The sequence below is a fragment of the Heliangelus exortis genome, chromosome 3 (genome assembly GCF_036169615.1).
Source record: "Heliangelus exortis chromosome 3, bHelExo1.hap1, whole genome shotgun sequence".
Classification (NCBI taxonomy): Eukaryota; Metazoa; Chordata; class Aves; order Apodiformes; family Trochilidae; genus Heliangelus; species Heliangelus exortis.
In genome coordinates, this window is record NC_092424.1 from 23,902,678 (window position 1) to 23,916,289 (window position 13,612).

A 13,612-nucleotide genomic window follows, 5' to 3' on the forward strand; every position below is an offset into this window, starting at 1 on the left:
TACAGTTTTCATCACACTGAAATAATTGTTGCCTATTGCTGGTGTTTAGCAGTTAAAAGAAACCATGGAAATCAATCGTTTGATTCTCAATTTCATACTGTGCCATACAATCAATTCTTTTTAGTCAGACTGTCTCTAGATTTACTTCTGAGCCATAGTAAAATGAGGAAGCTTTCATTAATCTTTCAGATGCTTCATATTAATGACAAGGCTCTTGCATGAACAATGTAACAGCAATTAAAAAGCCCATTAATCTGCATTACAGCTATTAAAGATGCATGTCATTAAAGGGTATGGAGTTTGATTCATTTTCGTACCCCCCCAAAAAATGGAGCAATTATGGTCTGGCAATGCACTTTGTCATCAAATTAGGTTGGGGTTTTCCAGCAAATGGCTTTGCAGCGTTTAGCTCTTCTCCTGTTTTATTATTCATGACTGAAATGTGGAAGTCAAGACCTTTGAAATTACTTTACCTTCTTGTGGAGTGGAGATGTTCAATGCATGCAGGCTCTCAGTACAGCCAGCCAAAGTGCAAGCAGTTAGGGTTACAGCATAGTTTGTGAAGGGATGCAAGCCTGTCAATATGCCTGCAACAGAAGAAAGCAAGGTGTTATGCATGTACAGCATACAGACTGAAGACATACATACACAGACAGACACAAAAAATTCAAGTTTTCTGTCACAGGCTTCCACTGTCACAGTCAGAAAAGAAAAATTATTCTAAGGTTTTATTTTTATTTTGCCCAGATTTTGGCATAATTTTGAAAAGTAAATTAAGAGTAAGTGGCATTTTATACCATTCTTAATTTATTTTTTTAACACTTCCTCTCCAATGTTGCTGCCCCTGTTAATCAATAAACTGAAATATCCTTTTAGTATGAAACATCCAGCTTGTGTTCCATTACTTCAGTAGCAGAATGTAGACCATACATTTGCTATGCAGTAACATAATTCAGGTGACAGAGTACCCAAGGGTTTACAAGAAAAAAAAAGATCTGTAATCTTATGCTTTTTCAGGCTCTACTTATGTTAGTGAAGAGAAGTTGCTAGATTCCCACATATTGATCAGCCACTTGTCATAGTGAATGCAACAAATCACTGCTCACCACTTCAGGAAGTTACACAATATTTTGAACTGCAATATACAGAAGGAATACATGGGAAAATGTATGTGGTTTACAGTCATTTTCAGAAACATCAGCAGCTCTCATTTCAAAGTAGGTTTGACAGTAAATTACTATGGAATGAAAACACAGTAGCAATTAAAAGAAGGCCAATTCATGTCAAGTGTTATTACAAACCATGTTCTTACCTTGACTCTTACAGCTTTTAGTAAAATCAATGGGGTGTTTCATTAAAAAAAAAAATAGCAAACTATTTTATTTTGGAAATGTCTGACACTGGGATTTTAAAAACTAGCTTACATGCTAAGAGTATCTCAGAGAACCACAATTCTTGGCCAGACCTTCCAAGTACAAACCCCCTCAGCATTACATCTACACAAACAGGTAGAAGAAATTAGTCTTTATTACTCTTTATTGAATTTCCACATAGAAAGCAGCATAAATTTGAGTTGCATTTTAAAAATGTCTTTTTTCCACATGTCAGCTCTATCCTCACCAAAAAAGAAAAAAAAAAAAAAGATGGGGAAGAAGGGGAAGAAGAACTAGATTCTGGGATTTACAGCATAAATACATTATTTTCTAAGACAAGGCAAGTCTAAGTCTATGTATGTTTGTGTTGCATTTACTAATACATGTGTTCACATGAAAAACATATTAGCTTTCACTGAATTAGCAATGTTTGTGTCTTTTCTTGTCATTAATCCGAAAATGTCAAAGGCTGGCATTGCAATGATCTTTATATTTGCATTCTCAGAGGTCCAGTTCTACTCATACATACAAACAGATATTCAGAAGTAGCCACGTTTACTACAGAGTAGTGTAAAACTAAAACTGGTTGATCAGAATTTACTCTCTTTGTCTACAATTTTGATTTTGCAAATCCCTAGTTAACAGTGGAGTACTGACATCCTGACATCTTACCATCTAACATAAACACGACAAGAAAGAAAAAGAATGTTTTGTCAACCCAAAGAAGTTGGGCCTGTAATCTTACCATGGAAGACAAATATTTTCAGGAGCATTCAAAAATAGAAAACAATTTTAAAGCTGTAGTGGTCCTGTAAAGCAGAAATACTGAAATCTGCTATAAATTCATCAGGACAGAAATTTCTTCAGTCAAAAAACCCAATGTTTTTTGCATAAAACTTATTTCTAGCTCATACAGGGTTAAACCCAGGGAAGTATTAAAGGTACTATTAAAATCACCCTTAGCAAATAAACACATACAGAAACCAAATACTCTAACTGTGACATTTGCAAGCTCTTGGTTAAGAGGAGTATGGTATAGTGTATATGGCACCTCTGTTCGCTCTGCTGTGCTTTAGGAAGCAATTGAGTTTTATTTGTACATTTAGTACTTGTAGCATTCTTTTTGTATGAAGCAGTGAATTAATGCTCCTTGCATTTCCTGATGGAAGACATTCTGTGGGGTCATCTATGGCTTCAGGCACTGATAGCTACAGTAGACATATCCAGAAAGAGGCCCATAGCTGCTGAAGGTTTGGATTGGGCTATTTGGTTTACTTTTGACGAAGTAGAAAGGTTTTATATAAAGCACTTGCAGTGCAACAGAGAGTATCTTGCATAGATAGGCTGGTGAAGGACAGTGAGAATATAAAAAAAAAAACAAAACAAAAAAAAACCCTCTGCAGCAGGAGATTTACATTAAAAAAAATTGTTCAGCAGAGGCGGCAATTTAAAAAACAATTTGTTAATTTACTAATTAATGTTTTTCTTTCACATGAGCTCTTGCACTATTTTCTTTTACAAAGAAACAGATGTGCTGCAAAGGTAGGCAATACCAAGAGCACAGATTTTATTTACATACTTTAGCAAACTACTTTTTTCTCAGCTGCCAACCTATCTGTTTGGCCAGCATCCACTGTAATCTGTTCTCCTTCATTATGTTAATCTGTGGGCGGAAAGATTTCTGTCATCTTCAAATCGCTTGTACAGCAATGGTAAACACCTTGGCCTGTCTGTAATTGTACAGGTGTCTGCATTGGTGTCACCCAGCTTTTAATTCAATTAAAGAACTGGCTGCTCTGCTCTCATTACCCACTCATTCCTCTGCACTTTTAGTCAGTCAGTGAAATATACACTTGGTGCCTGACTATCTTAGAGTACAAAGTCAGCAGTCCCATATCATCATGGATACACATGGATTTATTTATAGCACAGCAAAATAAATTTTGCCTTTGGTCCAATGACATTCATTGACAGCTTTAGAGAACTATCTCCACCTCCTCAATCATCACACAGTCAGACTGGCACCTCTTGTCTCTAACAAAGAATTGCTGATCTGATAAAAGTCCATCAGACTTTGCAAGACGGGACACTAACAAAGAAAAATTTGGCCACAACCACACTTGTATATATTCTAATAATGCAATCAGGAGAGAGGTAGGTAAATTGTCACTTTGATCAAGAGAGAATTAGAGGCACCATCAATATTTAAGAAGAGACTCAGCCTCCCACATTTGGGACATGAGCCCCAGTTATTCAGCCTGCCACTACCAAGCAGCCAAATCCATCTAGAGTCAAAATTTACATCATCGACTACGTTCCAAGCCTTAAAATCCCCATGGGGAATCAGAGACAGTAAATCATTCTAACACACCACTCCTATCTGCCCACTCAGAGAACCTTTGGAAATAAATTAAAGTTCTAACACAGACATTTTGACACAGTGACCCCATGAAACTGAATAATGTCATTTGTTAAATATGAATGAAAAGTTAACAGTCTAAAAGAGCGATCTGGAATCACACCTAGAACATTAAGCTCACTTTATATGCAAAACTAGTATTTAATTTTCTATACTTTTATTTAAATGATCTTTAATTATTTTCAATATTTAAAGCTGAGATTTAGAGTTGTTTCAGAGACAAAATGCTAGGTTCATTCTTGAAGATAAGGGATAAAAACATTGACATGGACAGCAGAAAAGGGACAACAATGAATTTATGGTAAAATGGATGTGTGCACTAGTCAGAATTAGTTGCATCTTTATATCAACTCCATTCATCATTTTAATGCATAGTCCATGAAACATTTCTTTTGTTGAGCACATCTAAAAAGGAGGTCTCCTATAGGCAGATAATTCCACAGTATTCTGTCAGATTTTTGTGGAAAAGCAGTACTTCTCATCAAGGAAAAAAAAAAAAAAAAAAAGTTTTACCACTAAGGGATGAGGGCTAATTGTGTCCAAAACCACTGAAAAATAGATTCAGAGGCAATTACAATATTTTAGCTATTTGCTCATCCAGTTAAAAAGCAGCTGCTTCACTGTTGCAGTCTGTCATCCTATTTTTTCAGAAAGTTTCAAAACATCACCAGATCTTCAGAAATTAAAAGACACACTTGTTCATGGTAACTTACAGTGCTCTTACTTTGCATAATGTGCTGGCTAAGCAAATATAAGTTAAGGTGAACTTTTTAAAACGGTTATTGAAGGAGCCTTCTCACAAAACCAAAACTAAATGCACTTGCTCACACACAACTCACACAAAAAAGCTATCTAATGTAATAAAAATATTGAAGACTTTTCCTCACTTCCACAAAAAAAAAAAAAAAATGCTGCTAAAATGGTAGAAGAGGCCATTGTTTAAGGCTAGTTCAATTTCTTTTTTTTTTTTAGTGGCAATTTTAGCTAATTATAAGCATAACCAATCACTGTTTTCACATGCAGCCTGAAAACCTAGCTCTGCCACTGAATGTTAAGATTTCCAAAGCCAGCCACAGAGCTTTCGCATACAAATTCCATTTGTTTCACAAGCTGGGTGTATTTTTTGCCAAAGGGACTTTTTTTTTTACACCTTTTCAGTTTTTTCCATAATACTCAGTTTCATATGGATCTATTCTCAAGTAGATATATTGCAATAGAAAGACTTGACCTTATGGAGTTACCTTAATTCTTGTTGAATCTCTTTTTAAAAATCACCAAATTTCCCCTCCCCAAGCCTAAAGACTATTTAGCCAACTTGAATGCCTGAGGTTGCACAGCATCTGTCTAACAAAGTCACTTGTGTACTTGTGTGTTGAGATGAATCATTGCCACAGTACATTTAATCACAGTCCACTGGCCAGAAAAGGAAGTCCTCAGATGACTTTGTGTTTTCAACAGATTGTAGCAAAAACTATTTAAGTACAGGCACCTTCTACATATGCACTTCTGGACTGAAAGCCCATGGACATCAATCTGTTGCATACAGCTGCATTTTTAAAGCATCTCCCACCTTGCAAACAGTATGTGTTGCAATATTTTGAAGAGTTATTGAACAAGAGGGTGGGTACCTGTTGGTTTCTGTGGTTTGGAAGATCCTTCTTTCCCAGCAAATTTCAAAACCAGTCATACAGAACCTCCACTGGTCTTGCAGATTCAGTTCAGGGTACAATGGTTCAAGAAAGCCTGTCACAGCTCCCATAACACAGGGAAACCCTCTGGCTGCTTTATTTTGTAGAAAACCTTAGCCCAACAGTCCAATTTTGCACTGAGTTAATTAAACAGAGAGAGGTTTGGTTCTGTAATATCTGTCCTCTGTTACTTTTCCAGACCATTTTGTCATTGCTCATTTTCTGCAGGATAATTAATTTTTGAAGTTTGCAGAAAGGCTGATAACTTTTTGGCAAACTTCTTTGAGTATGTCTGTAAAAAACATATTAATATATCTTTCCATCCTCCCAAATATTAAGAAAAGTATTTCTTTTTGTTAATAAAACTATTGGTACGTATCTAAGAGTTGATATAATGTTGATAAAATATACAGGTTTATTTAATCAAGCAATTTATACTTTATATAAATAAATAAATAAATACAGCAGCATTGGACTGTAAAAAAAAAAATCATGTAGGTTTAAACTTTACCAAGTTAGAACCTTAATATTGCAGAACATTGATATAGTTTATGTTTTAAAATGTGTATATTGAAAAACATGCTGCCAGTCTGCCAAAATGAGCTGAATGAAAGGAGATATGAACCTACATTCTGCCATTCTGAATCAGAGTCATTAGGAGTCATACCTGACAACTCACAGACAGATCTACCCTATGTTGCATTAGCTGCCACAAACAGGGATCTGAGTAGGGGCTGAGCTGCAGCTCCTGCCACAGAGAGCTGTGCAGACATATAGGTGGGAGAGATGGAGAGACCGAATCTCCTTATGACACCCACAGGGACAAAAGAGGCCAACAACAAGCATTACAGCCATAATGATTACATGGGTGTCAGTACATGATACCCCTTTGTGTGGGAAAGAGGCATAGAGCCTCCCACACCTCACACATAGTGGCACAGAACTGTAAAGTGCATGTGGACATCCTTCTGGCTATAGGAAATACTTGTACGTTTTCTGTCATCAATCTGTGCTTCTGACCAAAGGTTACTTCTACAAAATGATGATAAAGTGTAGCTGAAAATAACAACCATCTTTATATTTGGGCATGGTTCAAGCACTTGGTGAAGACCTTTTGAAAAACATTTTTACAATACAATGTTTCAGCTTCCATTACTTTAAACATTCTGTCAGATTTTAGTTGTAAGTAAATATAAGCTATATATACCAGATCTGGTTAATATGTTGTCTCTTTGTATCTTCATTAAATGTTTTTAGAACATTAGAAATTTGTCCCAACTTGGAGTATGGACTTGGGAATCCTCCTAGTACTTTGATAATATACACATTTACTTTAGTTGGTTAGCAGCTCTTTTCTACAAGTTTACAAAAGCCTCATTAATTACAGCATAGCAGTGTTTTGAGAGTAACAAATTTGTACAAACCAAGAGTTCTCAAGCAATTTCTAGTGTATGAAAGTAATACCCAAGTCATTCATTACTGATTTCATGTGGCAAACTAACAGGATTTGGTAAATAGCTCACAGGCCTCATGTAAATCAAAGCAGTCAGCATTTATCACTCTTATTACTCGCTCCAGCTAACAGAAAGGAGTTTGTAGAGATGTAGGTGAGGTCTCTTCTCACTAGTAACAAGTTCTGGGATGAAAGTAAATTGCCTCAAGTTGTACCACAGGAGGTTTAGATTGGATATTAGAAGAACCTTCACCTAAAGGGTTGCCAGGCACTGGAACAGGTTACCCAGGCAGGTGGTCAAATAACCATCCCTGGAGGCTTTTAAAAGATGTATAGATGTGGTGCTCAGGGACACTGTTTAGCACCAGACTCCGTAGAGTTAGTTTAATGGTTGACCTTCATGATCTCAGGTCTTTTGCCACCAATTTGATTTTATGATTTTCTAAGGGCTACCACAGACAGAAAACTATTCTTTTAGGCTCAGCCCACCTGCTCAGGCACTCCCTGACATGTGAGGTGGCCATTGTCAGCTCCTGGGCCATGGGGAGCAGCCATCCCCTGCTGCCCCCATCTATTGCCCCAGGACTCTCGATGCCCTGTTTATACTGTGCCCTGCAATACTGTGGGGCCTGGTCCAAGAGAGAGGTTGGTCATGGTGCAGGGGACAGTGGCAGCACCTGCTTGGGCCTAGCAAAGCTCTCCCTGAGGGCACCATGTCTATGAGCCCGGATGGCTCTGTCAGTCCCTGGCAGAAGGTACCTTCTCCTCTTCTGAGACTCCCTAACTACAGACCTTTCAAAGCCAAAGTGCATTCGAGCTGCTTTGATTAACCATATTAAATCATTAAATTAACTTTTCCTGAAATATTCATCTGCTGAGCATAAAAGACTAAAAGGTGAAAAGTAATTACAAATACATGTCATAGAAAGGAAGGAATGGTGACTGCGAGCATGCAGAGGGAAGCTGTCGGCATTTTTCTCGTTACTGTATATACGGCCACAACTTCAGCACTTGGCTACTGCAGCCATGACACAGGCAGGATGAACTGCAAAACAGAAAAAATTAAGAGTCTCTAAAAGGAATACCAAATGTTTGTGTATTCTTTTGCAGGATATTTTATGTAAATATTATTTGCTGCTGTTGCTGTCATTCTTCACTACCCAGAACAGGAAGCTAGTCAAATTTAGAGGCTCGTGGACCTCCTAAATTCTACAGTGAGAGTGATCTGAATTATAAAATGTTTTTCTCAGATATGCTTGACAGGAGAAGCATCAGAGGATTGTGATCAGTGGCATGAAATCCAGTTAGAGGGAAGACAGCTGTGGTGTACCCCAGGGCTTCATACCTGGGACAACAGTGTTCAACATCTCAATTAGCGACCTTGATGATGGGGGAAGTGTGCATGATCAACATGTTTCTAGATGATACAAAAGGACCACTAACCTGATAAAGGGACTGAAGCATGTTTCTTATGAGGAGAGTCTAAGAGAGCTGGGACCAATCAGCCCAGAAAAGAGAAGGCTCAGGATAATCTATCAATGTGTATAAATACCTGATGAAAGAGACCGAAGAAGGTGCAGTACTCTTCTCAGAAGTGCCCAGTGTCAGGCCAGAAGTCAACGGGTGCAAACTGAAACATGAAATTCCACCTGAACACAAGAAAACTCCTTTTCACTGTGAGGAATATCTCCATCTGTGGACCTATTCAAAACATGACTGGACATGGTTCTGGGAAACCTGTTCCAGCTGACCTTCCTTGAGCTGGACAGATGGAACAGGTGATCTCAAGAGGTCTCTTCCAACAACAACAATATTGTGATTTTTGAGATATTCTGTATTCCAAAAGAAAGTAGAAGCAAGTTACTCACCAGCCTCACTGGAACAGTGTGTTCTAAAACTTCTTTCATTTTTTTAAGTACTGATTCTAATTTGTAGTGAAAATTTTGATGGCAGCAGAGTAACAGCATGTGGAACACACTAGAATGCAGAGTACAGCAACTCAACCTCTAGGAAATAAAATTATTTGATGCCATGAGTTTGTATTTCCTTTATTACTCTGCTTAGTGTGACTGGGTACATCCAAATTGTACTAACATTTCAAAATGTTTCTATAAAGGCAAGATAGGCTAGCACAGTACTCCTTGGACTCCCAAAATTTACACTCTAAATTTATATTTTTGTCCTGTACTACAGATCCTGAACTCCAAATTGAAATATACTACCTCATCAAATAAACTTCTTGTTCAACAGTCAGAACCTCATTTTAAGCATTTAAATCTGCTGAATCTTCTTTGGATGAAAGTGAAAAAACAGTTTGAAGATTACAAGAGACAGATTTTGATGGATCTTATGAGGAGTCAGAAACTTGAGACCATGGTATTATGCTAATTTCAAGACCTACGTTACCTTAAATACGTAGCTCAGCTTTTCTTCTTTTTGACAAAGTTACAATTTCCTCTGAATTTGACACATACAGGAAGGCCTTCTAGGAAGTGGGGAACACTGTTCAAAATTTTTTGCTACTGAGGTCCAGTTATGAGTCAGGACCCAAGTGCACAGACAGATCATGGCAATTGTTCACAAGAATTTACAGTCTTAGTATTAACCAAAACACAACAGATGGGTATAAAAAGGTGCAAGAAAAAAAAAAAAAAAAGATAAACGGGTTGGGTTGTCAGCCCTGAGATATCTTTGCAAACAGAAGGTTAAGGAATGTCTAGGGTTAACAGTAAATGAAAATTTTAAGGATGGAATGGAAAAACAGCAGAGTTGATTCATGAACATCCCAATGAGGGATCTGGTGCTTTTCTGTCTCCTTTTGCATATATAAGTCTCACTGTTAAGGTTGGTATAGTATTTTCTCATGGAATTAAACAAAGGAATTTCTAAATATAGTTCTCTGAAGTGAGGAAGAAAAAAAAGAAAAACTACCCTTCTCAGAAAACTCAAATGAAAAGTAAGCAAATACAGCATCTTCTGGTGGGGTTTTATGTTTATGTTAACTTTGATAAAACAGCAAACCCACATTTTTTCTTCAGTCTCACATCTGTAACTATTTCTCAATGTCCATAGACTTATCCATCTGTGAAGGCTTCACTGAAATCAACAGGCTGAAGGTAAAATCATTTCAGGATAATGACTCAATTTTTCACTTGTCTCAGCTCTGACTTCACCATGCAGACACAAATTACATATTTCATACAGTGCCAAAACTGGAAAAATTGTGACTAGTCTATTGGGCAGCAGTTACATATACCAAAAGAAAGTACTTCCACATACACAAGACCAAAATGGAAAGCTTACTGCCAAAGTTACAGAAGCCATAAGCATAAATGTATTAAAAAAAGAAAGACAATTCTACCACAGTGCATTAAGCATGATGGTCCAAATGCATCCTTCAGCTCAGGAATTCTTCAACTACCATCTGAATTTGTATTAACAGGAAGACTCACTCTATGCTTAGAATGTTTTTTACATTTTCTCGCTAGGCATTTTCAATCTGACATTATTAAAGAGGTCAGTGGTTGAATACTGCCTTTCTTAGGTTCTTAGGGTTCTTTTATTTTGCAGCATTCAACAGCTATCTGCTATAAAATAACTGGGATCCCTTTAGTATCCCTATTTAATATAAAGGAGTGTCCTATTCATTTGCTTCTTGAAAGCTGCATGTAGATAACCTCTTACCTGTTCCATCTGGTGTACACTTTTCTGCAACCCTGACACATAATCATGGCACAATGGCAACAAATTTAAAAAAAATTTTTGTTCTGACCATCAGCTGCGAACAAAGTATCTCATCCATATGTTGCCAATATGGTCTTTAATTTCTAGTAACATAATTTGTATTGTTTCACAGCATAGATTCAATCAAGAGGATTCAATCAACAAGCTCATCAAAGAAATCACAGTTAGAATAAAAAGCCTGTGCAGTTTGGGTGTCATAGGCATATTACTCACAATCAGCCAAGAGATTTCAAAATGAAGAAAATAAAATATGTGCATGTTTGTTTTTGAAAATAAATACATACATTATGCCAGAGAAACAATGCAATACGTACAGCACATATTACTCAGGCTTCTGGAAAGCAGCAAGAAGATACTGTCTGAGAGCCAGAGGCACTTTCTAAGATTGTTACATTGTCCAAATGTAACTGAGCCAAATGTTACTGAGCCAAACCAAGTCTCAGTTTAGAGCAGAATTTCCTTACCACTTTTTAAACTCTTATGAATTATATAAAAATTTCTAGAGAGTATATAAACAAATCTATTGGTCACAGTTTGTTACAGTGTAAGTAAGATTTTCATACTATTGCCCCATTTACACATCACATAACATAATTGTGACTGTTCTCTGCAATGTGCTCCTTTCCTGGGCAACTTTGTGGTAGCCAGCAAAAGCTTCCCGTCAAGAGTAGAAAGCCCAATTCATGTTGTTCTGACAGGAAAAAAGGCTGCCAACTGTTCTCTATGTAGCAGAGAGTCCAGCTCTCCTGTCAACAGCCCATAGCTCAATAGTGACAGAATCCTGTAAACCCCAGGGGGCCCAGATTCTTGTATTCCTTAATAACCCATCTCCACAAACCAGTGATATCAAGCAAAATATCAGACTAACACAAATGCATCACAGTTCCCAGTTAAATCAGTTAGATTTATATATAAATATTTATTTGTATATCATCAACATTAGGGAAGTCTATCAAAAGTGCCTTCATACATCAAGTCAAACAGTATTTTATGGGAACCACATGTAGAGTACTTTCAGGTGAACTGGATGTAACAGCTGGAGAGTAATAAAAAATTAGATATATTAAGTAAAAACCAAACAAATAAACAAAAAGCGTTATCCTCCAAAGCATCACTAGGTTGGGAAGGAATAGCTCAAATAAAACTGCTTTTTAGTATTTGAACTGTACCTTAATTCTGCTGTTTCTTGAAGTAAGTACATCACTATGTATGGTGATTCTGACACCAAAAACCACAATTACAAACACTATATATGCTGTGTATACATAAAAATAGACACGTAATACTTTATAGCTGAAGAAATGGAGATAGAAGCATTCTCTGCTCTTAGATGTGCCTCAAGAATGGTACTTAACAACATTTACCTGTGTGCATAGTAGTGTCAGCAAGCTCAGCACTAGTGATGGGTACATTGGGACCATCCTCTTCATATGCTTTCAAAATGTATTTCTCAATTACACCTATGACCCCAGCAGGTTTGTCCCAGGTGACCTCAATGCTGTAACCATTTATACTGTGAACTCTTGAGGGAGTTGGCACATTTTGTGGAACTGTAGAAGGATAAAATAGAAAATAGAGAAAATGGCAGATCTAAGGAGACTATTGCCCCTATTCTTCACTTTTAATGGCTGCAGTAAATCAGACTCAACCATTAGCATAAATACAATTTATTAGAGTTGTAACTTTTCAGCATTGATTTAATATGACTGCACATCTTGAGCTATTCAGTTTAAGCTATATTTCAAAACCATCAAAAATCCATCTACATAACATGCCTTCTTGTCTTGTTGCGATTTTCTAAAAATATTTAATGCATCAAACATATTTAAGTCACAAAGAGAGGAGGTGGACTGTATGTAGCTAACAAGTTCAGGCATTATAAATACACAGCTAGATGAAGGACAATAGTATTGCAAAAGAGAAGGGTTTGATATTTCTCTGTTGGGTATTTAAGCTACAGAATGCTGCAATTATTAAACATTTCTTAAAATGTGCATTCCCATTTACAGTAGTACTTTAAAAAATTTAACATCATCCATTTATTGTCATAATTTCATAATACCATACAACTGTCTCAGGAAAAGGCAGAGATTTGTAAGGCCTTTTTTTAAAATCCTTTGCTCCTGATCATTCCATATTATAAAAAGAAAAAAAAATATATATGTCTAAAAGAAATGGAAAGCCAAGGTCATATATGCATATACTTACAAATAAATACAACCAGACATTTCCCATAATCCTTAACTATTTGTTAGATATCACTATACTAACTAAAGGTCTGGCCAGTAACAGCTTCATCACAGATGATTGCAGAAGGGATGCAGAGGAAAGGCCCAAGGAACACTATGGCACAATGATGGATTATGAGTTTGCTGTAAATTCATGTGGACTCATTCACTTTTTTCATCACCAAATAAACTCTTTTTCATCATTTTATTGTTTAGCTTCACTAAATATTGATGCAGCTTTATTTCTTATAAGGATGCTAGAATGTGAAGCATAAAAGTACCTCAAAGTTGTGATACTTGTGTAAAGAAAGAACATGATGGTCTAGGAAAGCTTCAGTTTCTACTGCAATATATTGATTCCATTAGTTCTGAAGTGTATCACAGGGTGAAGTAAGGTACTGTATAGCAGATGGTCTTCTCATAGGGGACATAACAAAACCAAATCAAAAATAATTAAATAGTGCAATTATTCTCCAACCCTTGAGAATATGTATCTGCTCAATGCTGTAGTCAGCTACAGTCATCAGACAATTGATATGAAAATATGCATATATTTTCATTCTTCTGGGGAGTACCAAAAATAACAACAGTAAGTTGTAGAATGCACTTATAAGACCAACAGTTACACAGGTACCTTATAATTATTTAAGATCATACACTGAACATCTTGCATCAAAAGAATTATCTACACTAATGGAATGCAATTA

At 36.6% G+C, this 13,612-nt stretch overlaps 1 protein-coding gene across 1 annotated transcript in view; it reads right to left on the reverse strand.

Moving 5' to 3' along the window:
• The window catches only part of USH2A (usherin), a 385,338-nt gene that overhangs the window by 225,081 nt on the left and 146,645 nt on the right, over positions 1-13,612 (reverse strand). Inside the window, exons 29-30 of the mRNA XM_071739639.1 lie at positions 12,042-12,227; positions 474-587 (exon numbers count right to left, since the gene is read on the reverse strand). Coding sequence (XP_071595740.1) covers positions 474-587; positions 12,042-12,227 — 300 coding nt within the window. The remainder of the gene's footprint in view (positions 1-473; positions 588-12,041; positions 12,228-13,612) is intronic.